The sequence below is a fragment of the Austrofundulus limnaeus genome, unplaced genomic scaffold, assembly GCF_001266775.1.
Source record: "Austrofundulus limnaeus strain Quisiro unplaced genomic scaffold, Austrofundulus_limnaeus-1.0 Scaffold504, whole genome shotgun sequence".
Classification (NCBI taxonomy): domain Eukaryota; kingdom Metazoa; phylum Chordata; class Actinopteri; order Cyprinodontiformes; family Rivulidae; genus Austrofundulus; species Austrofundulus limnaeus.
This window is the reverse complement of record NW_013952906.1, coordinates 223,234-234,080: the sequence shown is the minus strand read 5'-3', so window position 1 is coordinate 234,080 and position 10,847 is coordinate 223,234. Positions and strand designations below refer to the sequence as shown.

Below are 10,847 nucleotides of genomic sequence, written 5' to 3'. Positions count from 1 at the left end.
CCTCTAGTAATATATTTACTGAGGAAAAATGGTGACATGTTCAATACTTATTTTACTCGCTGGATGTACAACTAACTTTTAGATATATTTTCAGAGTTGTCTACAAAGTGGAATAATTTCTGTAACAGGGATCAGGACAGTAAATCTGAAAATGCAAATAAAAGATGAGAAAGTCAGTGTTTATTGACCAAAGTCATAAATATTTAATTATGTAGTATTTGCAACATGACAGTTATAACAAGTATATTGATTAGGATGAACAGAAATACTGTTTTTGATTGTTTATTACAAAATGCACCTGATTATTACACCACCACATTTTGTAATAATTGCAGCAAAACGTAAAAACGTTATTACATAATGCACCTGATTACTACACCACCACATTTTGTAATAATTGCGGCAAAACGTAATAATGTTATTACATAATGCACCTGATTATTACACCACCACATTTTGTAAAAATTGCGGCAAAACGTAATAACGTTATTACATAATGCGTTAAAGACTTTTATTAGATTTTGTGTTAGTTATTACATAATGCAGTTTTAGTGCGAGTTTATTACATTTTGAAGCCTGATTTTATTACATTACTACTTTTACCTTTTAAATTTATTTAATTTTTTTAATATGCTGTAGGAATGTTTGTTTAGAGCTTAGAAAACATGATAAACATAAGGGTTTTCAGGCTCCAGAGTTGCCACTGCTGGTAGTAATAATATTTTTTGAATGACTATTCTCCCTGTCTCCCAGGTGTCGAGGCACCAGGAGGCTGCTGTCGTGGGTGAGCTCAGTAATCTTTAAATGCTGAATCAATGTTGAAAGCGAGGGCACGTATTGAAAAAAATTTAGGGGGCCATATTGTGGCGCATGTCAAAGGTCTTAGCTGACAGACGGATGGGATGAGAAAATAATGGGGCTAACCAGGGGGCAGGAGATGAGAGTGGAGTGGAAGCTCCCAGCATGGCATCTAAACGGTGGATCAGGGTCTGAGCTGGACTCCCTGCACACTGGCTGCCCACAACAGCACGGGTCAAAGCTCTTTGGTTCTGGGTCCTACATTCGACAAAGGGCAGCGTGCAGTGGGCAGGGCTGCGTTCCTTAGAACAGCAGGAAAACCCTTGTAATGGCATTTTTATGTGTTTTGTGAAAAGCTGTGTCAGCTTTTGAGTGCTGATGTATGTGTTTATTTGTGTTAATGTGGGTTTGCATTGGGGAATCTCCATCATCAGACACTATTTTTACTAGTTTGCTGTTACGTCTTTGAGTACAAATCCTAATATTTTAATATTGTTCATTTTATGAACATAAAACATACAGTAAATGCCGTTTAGTTTATTTGATTTAATCTCATCACGAGACGATATTTTTTAAGTAATAAAAAACTGTTTTCAGAACTTGTCCAAAACAGAATACATGAAGTCAACCAGCTGCTGTTATGCCTCTGAGCTGCCAAATGATGTAACAGAGCCACATTCATCTGAGGTTTGTTTTTAACGTGTATTTTTCCCCCCTAAATGATATTTGCTCATTTGGATGGATAATGGGAATAAAAAATGGCCAAATACTCAATACATAATATCCATATCGTCTTTGTGTTCTTATTCATTTCCTTTTTATGCTGCTCATTGATCCAAAAAGCTCAAGATTGCAAAATACATTTTTCAAAATCAAAGCAGTTGCCATCATTTCTCAGTTTGCAGGAAGCAAAACTGTATCATTAGATTTTCCACTGGTTTCCTCTGTAGGTACAAAAAAGCAGGAGTGTTGTAGATGGCCTTCTTTTTATCTTTGATGTGCAATCTTATTACAAAAAACACGTTAGTTGTGTTTGAAAAGTTGTACACAAAAAGACAATATGTACCTTGTCTGTTAAAGTTTAATGCCAAGTATTCCTGACAAAAAGGCAATACTTGATATGTTTATGAGACTCAACTAAAATTCAACAGTATTCTTTGCACATATTACAAAAATGAAATTAAATAAAAACAGATTGCAGCAATCGTTGGTTGATTTTACCAGATATTATACTTTCCTAATATTTACAATTAAACTGGATTTTTCTTTAATATAAAATAAGAGAGAGGTAAAAATCTGGAAAATAATCAGCTTAAAATCCAGCTTCCTTTCTGCCAACATTTGACACAGAAATACTCCGAACTTTCCAGCCTTCCTCTCGGACAATGCATTTTCTTGCTGTGTCTTAGCAACTGGCCTTGTGGCATCTGGATTATCCCAAAGTGCTCTGCAGAGCCCCCCACAGGGCTGAAGAGAAGGTGATCTGAGGCAGAGTCTGCTTTATGAAGACAGATGTAAAAGAGAGGTCCTGATCTCAGATTGTCCAAAGAAGCTTTACRCATGTCACAAGTTGGGCTCAGAGGGTTACTTCTTACTCAGAATCCTGAYATAATTAACCCTTATCCTTTTTGTCAGTTAAAAACTGTTGTTTTATGTCTTCAAAAAAAATAGCAGCATTTTCATTTGCATGACTCAGCAGAAATGGAAAAATACTTGTGTTGGGGGCAGCCTGTTGTGTCATGACTGCATGTGTTTTGTGTGTGACCAAAGAAAGCAGCCACTTCTCTTTACCTGTTCACATTCCTCCTGTTAATATTACACCAGGAGCATATTTAGCAGCATTTTCCTGCATTACAAATCTGTARGAGGGGAGCCTCGAGCCCAAGACACACTCTAGATAATGAGCTTTGATTGCACATGCAGATAGAGGCCTTTTCAGAACACACACTCTGCTCAGCTCTGATTTGTGGAATTGATAGGGCCCATTGTTTCCAYAAAGCTTGCCACTATACGCCCTCTAATGTAATTAAGGCAAAAAGACTTATGCTGCTGTACGGCGGCCCAGAACCTGATCCGTGTTGTGTCTGGAGTCTGGCTGAAAAGCTGCCTTTTTGTCCAGCTGCTCTGGTCTCTGTCACTGTGTGGGACTACAGACCAAACCTCCACCAAACTGGAAGATTTGGTCCGTTGCAGTGTCTCATCTGTCCACATGTAGAAGAAACAGGGTTGAAGATCATCTTTTAGAACATTTGTAGAAAACTAACAGGAGGTTCACGTTTTATGCCAAACCTGCGCCTTACTTTTTGCTGAGAAAACGAGCTTGAGAGGCTTGAACTAGTTTAGCTGGGTGGTAATTATTAACGTCGGCTCCTTAAATAGGCTGCATGTTTTTAGCCTCCCACAGAGAGGAATTTGTCCGCTCCTTGTTGCAGGACAGCTATGAAGTGGAAAGCCAGATTTAAAACTTTCAGTTAGTTTTGGAGGTGAATGTTTAGATTTTAAAGGGAGAGAATGTGACAAACAGCAATAAGTTCTTAGAAATGACTTTTGTTAAGAGAAGAGGCGCTCTGGAGCCTCACTGGGAGAACAGAGCATCTGGAAATCAGGATTTTAAGCTTCCTAGAAGGCTTCCGACGTTACCGAGACATCCCATCAGGATGAACACCTGGCCGCCTGACGGCGCTGACTCTGGACACCACAGGCTGCACAGGGTGAGTCCCTCCATGCCCACCCAGCTCTTCCAAAATCCACAGTTGAGTGGCCCRCTGCCGCCACCTCCCTCAACTCCCAATATCCCAAATAAAAGACACGTCAAACGCTGCTGAATGAGCCCCATGTAGAGAACATGAGAGAGAAGATCCGTAAGACCGAGAGCATCTGTCCACCTCTCTGACACTAATGAATGTTAAGCAGGTTAGCGGCTGGTGTGCCAGTGTCCCACAGGTCATTGTGACCGGCGGTGGCAGCAGAGCTGTGCTTTTGTCAGGGTGCGCCAGCCCCCTGTGAGACATCTAAAAATGGCTGCACTGCTTTCTCCTGCACACAATCCCAGCACCAATAGTCGCCATATTGATCCTTCTTGCTCGCAGATTAAAGCATAAAAGGAGCTCTGTCTTATCAGYGGGGTTCCTCACTGACTCCCAGAGCTCATTTCAGGGTCATAGAGTCCTTGCAGTCCCCTGACCTGGACCCCAACATAAAAACAAAAACACTGATGTAAAGGACAGATCCTTTTTCCAGGCATGAACTCCTCCAAACAGGATTGGTAGGATGCTCACATTCATGGCTCATTATAGCTGACCCCACGCTTTTTTTCTCTTCTAGTCTTTTCTTCTGTTTCTGGTTATATCCTGGCCCAAGCCATACTGAGGTGGTCTTCCTTTCCTTTTGTTTCTCTTGAAACTCAGCCGTTCATGTCTTCTTATACACTTTTTTGTGTTGCATTGTTTCTGCCTTGAAGTGTTATCAGTAATGCAAAGACTTGGTTACAATTTTTTTTGTTTATCAACAGTTCAGAAGTACACTGTTTTTGTCACTTAAAGGGATCATCTCACTGTCATAAATCAGCTAACCCAATATGCATAAATTAAGCTTCCTGAAGACAAACATCTCATCCTGGATTAAAAAACTTACATTATCTATAAATGTAAAAATGATCAAAGGCCATTTTCTACAAACATGTGTATGCTTTGTAATTCATTCTGCAGACAGCTTAGTTGAAAGTTATATGTTATGCACCATCCATCCATCCACCCACCCATGCACCTATCCATCCATTCATCCATCCATCCATCCATCCACCCACCCATGCACCTATCCATCCATTCATCCATCCATCCATCCATCCATCCATCCATCCACCCACCCATGCACCTATCCATCCATCCATCCATCCATCCATCCACCCATACACCTATCCATCCATCCATCCATCCACACATACACCTATCCATCCATCCATCCATCCATCCATCCACCCACCCATACACCTATCCATCCATCCATCATCATGTTCAATGATCCACCTATCCATCCATACATCCATCATCCATCATCCATCCATCCATCCATCCATTCACCCACCCATACACCTATCCATCCATCCATCCATCCATCCATCCATCCATCCATCCATCCATCCACCCACCCATACACCTATTCATCCATCCGTCATCATATTCAATGATCCACCTATCCATCCATACATCCATCATCCATCCATCCTTCCATCCATCCATTCAGCCACCCACCCATACACCTATCCATCCATCCATCCATCCATCTATCATCCATCCATCTATCCATCCATTCACCCACCCATACACCCATCTATCCATCCATCTATATTCAATGATCCACCTATCCATCCATACATCCATCATCCATCCATCCATCCATCCATCCATCCATCCATCCACTCATCCATTCATCCATTCATGTCAGCTTGTACTGAATCTCTGTAAAATACACAGATTTTCCCCCATTTTGCAGGTATACGGACATAGAGAGAAATCTTAGATTTTTTTCAAAAAGTCAGCTTCCAATTTATTCTACGTCTCAGAACCTGAAGGACATAAAAAAGTAAATAAATAAATAAAATTAGATTACCATCTCCTCTAGAAATCTATTATCTGTCTCTAGAGTCTCAGGGGCAGCACCTTCAGCAGGGAAGCCCAGACCACTCTTTCCCCAGCCACCTCTTCCAGCTCATCTGGGAGGACTCCAAGGCTTTTCCAGGCCAGCCGAGAGTGTGTCCTGGGTCTTCCCCTGCAGAGAAAACTCATTTTGAACGACTGTATTTGCGGTCTTCTTCTTACAATCACTACCCAAAAGTTTGTGACCATAGGTGAGGGTAGGACTGTATCAGCTCCCTCTTCACTAAAACAGACGGGTAAAGAGTCTACGATAATGCAGAAACAGCACACTCCATTCTTTCTTGATTCATGAACAAAACCTCAAGGTACTTAAACTCCTGCACCTGAAACAGAACCTCACCCCAAACCCGGAGTGAGCAATCCACCTTTGTCTGACTGAGGACCATGGACTCAGATTTTTTATACACCATTAGGCTTAAATACTTGTGTTTTATCCTGATAGTCTTACACCTGCTATTGTACCAATCTTGAACTGGATATCTGTTTGCAGGAGAACATGCACACTGCTTTAGTAATGTTAGGACAACCGGTATTGAAAGGTATTGATATTAAAGTTGCATGTATGACTCAGCAGCAAACGTTTGACAAATTACATTAAGTGGAAAAACATTTAGAACGTTCTTCATCCAAAAACCAAAAACCTTGAGGAGCATCATTATTATCACCAGCGCAAAAGTAGAATCACTTTTTGTCAAATTATTTTAAAAATTTAAATTCTAGGTTTACCTCAAGACTCRTATTTTGTAGCTGACAACAAAAACAGGAGATTTCAATAGTTGTGCACAAAGATGATCAAATCAGCAGAAATTGATACTGTTTATGAACACCAACTTCAAAATAGTTGAGAACTTTAATTCCAAATGTAATGATACAAATTTCTTATTAGAGCAGCCGAGCACCAAGATGTTAAGACAGCTCTTGTGTTTATGCCACCAATAAAAGCATATTGTTCCTATTCCCCCACCACCTGGCATCATCTCTGCAGCCATCCTCACCAGGATGCAGTTCTCTGATACCTTAATGAAATGTTAATTAAATGCCTATTAATGTGCGCTGACTCACAGGCCGAGTGTAATCAGGTGAAACAGACTTAATAAAACATCCAGTGTGTTGCTCAGGAGAAAAAGGAAGGAGTCCCTTGAGAAAGACAGACAGATGGTGGCAGGAATCGCCACAGAGGACAAAGCAGAGTGGATGAAGCAAAGACCAGCCACCACTTTAGTGATTAGGTCCAAATTGGTAATTGGATCTGGCCCCCTCCACCTACTCATTATTGATAAGGCTGACCATATTTGACCATATTTAACTCTCACTGCTTCAGACTGACACCACAGCCCTTCCTGTCAGCCCACGCTGCACTGTATCCAGTAGATCTGACAGGAAGTTTACCTTCAGGTGGAGTAGAAAAGGTGGGGTGGAGTGGGTACATATTGTCAGCACATGCACAGTGGAAATCCCATCTGCCAGGAATTTCTCTAATCTCATCTACTGAACTGAGCAAAGGAGAACAGAGCAGCAATCACTTTAGACAAACCCTCTGTGGGATTATGGGTCGTATTTGTGATGATGGGTCAGATGAGGACATCAAAGGCAGCGTGAGCTGACGGAGCACAGCTTTTTGGCTTAGTTTTACATATACATATAAAAGGTTTCCTCTTGTTAATGAATTGTTTGAAAATCCTCATTGCTTTAAAAATAAATGCTCAAAAACTATGAATATTTTTAAGATATATTGAGTTGTTTTTTTATAGAACTGTGTCAAGATAAGCTGCTCATCTTTATTCCACACCTGAATTTCTTTCATCTTGTTGCATTTTATTCAACTGTCTTTATAAGTAGAGGACATTCTTTTGTTACATAACAGTCTGAATAAATGTAGTAAAATGTTTAGTTTCTCCTTGGAGAGTGGAATTTTTGCTAAAATTCTGATTTTGACCTTTTAGTTTTACACATGTTGATGTTACGTTAAAGAAGCAGAGCATCATAATGTTGTTTGGTTTTCTTTAACACTTAATTTGTTTGTGGAAAAAATCTGAATGGTTATATCATGAAAACTTTAGAAATGTCTTAGKTTTTGTCATGTTTTGCTTTCAAAAAGACACTTGTTTTAAGTAGTTTTACAGCCTTTTGAAGTTCTTCTTATAAAGTTGCTTTTCGAAATTTCGCAACTTTTTAAAGTTTGTTTTTTTTTGACCATAATTTTTTGTGCCTAAAAATGAGGAAAATGGAAAAGAGCAAGAAAAGTGGTCAGGCCTAAAAACCGGTTTGCAGCAGATGATGTGCTTCTGAACGTTCTTAAGAAAAACTAAACAGATAACTTTTATGCGCATCGTAATTTGGAAATCTCCTTGTGGCTCCTAAAATACAATTTTGTGCATCAAACTGTGGTGTTTTTTCTAGTGATCATTTTACAGATACTAATACGCCAATACCAAAAATACATTCATAACCATTTTTTATATTTAGGGTCAGAATTCAGCTGTAGTTTCATTCTGATTTTCTGTTGGTTTTTAAATTCGGTGACATCTATGTTGTAAAAGTGAATTGAAACAAATGTCAGGAAACATCACTCTAGTACATAAGCCCACAAGTGACGGAAACTGTTGGGTCAACATTTAAGGTGTTTATCAGGAGCAGAGGTTGTGATTTATTGCTGGCGTACATTGTGAACTACAACAGGTATGGTCTAGTTAAAAACAGCAGACCTGACGCTGCCCTCTAGCTTTTCTTTGTGGGATTTACAGGATTGTGAATCTGGTGCTAGCTGCCACAGAGATCCACACCAGCACTCTCTTAAATAAACACAACAAAGTCTATTGTCTTCCACCTTGTGAGCCCTTATTGCCCCCCTGTCACCCGCTCTGTTCTGGGGGTTACAAGCCATGAATGAAGGGTGAGTCCTGGGAGGGTCTGCTCTCCTGCTCCCTGCAGTGGATCCACTCGAGCTGACTCGGTGCTTCTGAGAGCTCGCAAGGAGAGATGGATGAGYTTTTGGGTACTTCGCTTGCGACGTGTCACCTTTTGATTGATGAGTTAACGCACTGCATCCAGCTCCAAAGGTCGCACCAGTCAAAAGACCACCATACTGTCCCGAGGAAGCCTCGTGTTAAACAAGACAAAGAGCAGACGTTTAGCAGATGTTAGAAAGTGACTGTGTGGGAGAGCAGACTTCATCTTTCCTATTTGAGCCTTTAAAGGTGWTTCAAAGCAGTTCAATAACTGGGACAAATGGGTAATTAAAGCCCTCATGGGACAGAGAGAGCTTGTTTTAAAATGAGACTKSTTTCACTTTTTWMATTTACTGTTTCATACATCTATCTACTTTAAAATAACATGGCATCTGTTGGTTTCTTCTCCTTTTGCAGAGACCGATGTACGTCTCTTTAGTCAGCAAGGCCGTCTTGTGGAACAGAGGAGTGAGCCACGATGCTGTAAGTAATAAAACTGCTGCTATTGTTTCACTTTAACACKCAGGCTTTTTGTTACAAATCTGTTTCAGATTGCATTTTATGAAGTTTTGTGTGACTTTGTGAATATATGTGCTGTTAATGTGTCCTTGGTCTGTTTTGTGGAATCTGTATTTCATCACTAAAAGTGCAGCTCGTACAGTTAACACCTTCCTTATTTCCTCTGTTTGAACCATAAACTTGGASTAAAAGGTCTTGTGTTCAAAGAATGATGGAAACAAAGAGAATACATGAGTCATGCACCAGTGAGACCAGGTCAGGGGTCTCCCACAGATCAAAGCTCAGCTTGGCAGCCGTTAGAAAAACAGTAAATGTTCACACTCCTGTTTGTTTCTTAGTTATCAATCTAGAGAAATGTTGAACACCAGGTAGTGATAACTGGTAAGTAACACAGGAGATATTCAAGAGTCATCTTGAAAGCAGGTTGAGTTCTATTTCTGAAATATATCAGGGATTTTGTGAACTTTTCTCACTTATTTTTAGTTTTGTTTGGTGAATCAACACCAAGCATTGTTTTTTTTTTGTGTGTTTTTCTAAGAAAAATGTTGAAATTTTAGAACATACCTGGGACTTTTGATTTGCAGTTTAGATATAAAGTTGGTCTTAATTTTGTTCTTCATTATATCTGTTATTCATCCAAAACCTTTAGACTGAACTTGTTCAATCCACATTGTAAACTTATGACAGTGTCAACATCATCAATAAATGGCACTCACCACTACATCTTTATCTACTAACAAMTCTTGAACACCATCAGGATGCACCATAATCCATGGGCTAGTATGGGTCACCATGCATCATGATGGGTGATGGGTTTCCCTTTTGACCACACCTTATTTCCATTGTGATGCTTAAAGTTTGGGGTACAGGAAACTTTGCCAATAACTTTGCTATAAACTAAGCTGTTGAAATGTTATAAACAAGAAATAGTTTTTCTATTTAAATTACCTTTTATTAAATAAATATGCATGTGATGATGTCATCAAGTCACAACCCCTSCAGAAGATAAAAGTTTTCATCTTCATCTACAACGGAGTATTAGGGCCATACAATGAGATTTTCATAAAGAGGCAATATTATGTGTTTCTCAGGCATATATTTAAATTCTATACCATAATAAAGTATCTATGTCAGGCTTAGTTGTTATTAAAATGCTGTTTTTATGTTTAAATAGAAAATAAACATCTTCTCATCACTTCCTCTTCTAAACGCCTTGAAATTGGCCTCTGTGTCTTTAAGAACCACCTTCCGCTTCTGTCCCATCCATTTCAGTGCGGGGGTGGGAGGTTCGCATGTGTGCTATGATGCAGTTTAATTGGCATCTGAAAATACATTTCCTCAAAGGTATTTTGAATCTGAAAAGTACGGAGCCCGCGAGGGGACATGGAGAATTTTTTTTGTTTGTTTTTTTTTTGTTTGTTTTGCGTTCCCATGCAAAAGTATTGCGTTACCTCGCAATACCTTTTGCATTCCCTCGCAAAAGTCATTTAAAACTGTTGTACCTGCCGGTTTATTAAGAAATTCACCTGATCACCATTGGTGAGTTAGCCTACTACTTTAATTCAGCTTCAGAATGAATATATCACACAGCCAGGAAGTATATGTTGATATTTTAACACAGTGCAGCCACGCAACATTAATGTCAGTTTCACGAACTTGTGGTRAGACATCCTTTTTCATAACTGGATATTTCAAAATAAAAGTCTGATTAAATTCAGTTCATATACAAAAAAATGTTTGCGTGGGAACGCAAAACAATATTGTGAGGTAACGCAAAAATATTGCGAGGGAACTCAAAGGTATTGTGAGGTAACACAAAGGTATTGTGAGGTAACGCAAAAGTAGGGAACTCAAAGGTGTTGTGAGGTAACGCAAAAGTATTGCAAGGGAATGCAAAGGTATTGTGAGGTAACACAAAGGTATTGTG

At 39.5% G+C, this 10,847-nt stretch overlaps 1 protein-coding gene across 1 annotated transcript in view; it reads left to right on the top strand.

Moving 5' to 3' along the window:
• Positions 1-3,252: 3,252 nt before the first annotated feature.
• The window catches only part of LOC106530259 (uncharacterized), a gene marked incomplete in the record, with an annotated part of 71,411 nt that continues 63,816 nt past the window's right edge, over positions 3,253-10,847 (top strand). Inside the window, 2 exon segments of the mRNA XM_014025839.1 lie at positions 3,253-3,509; positions 8,819-8,884. Coding sequence (XP_013881293.1) covers positions 3,339-3,509; positions 8,819-8,884 — 237 coding nt within the window.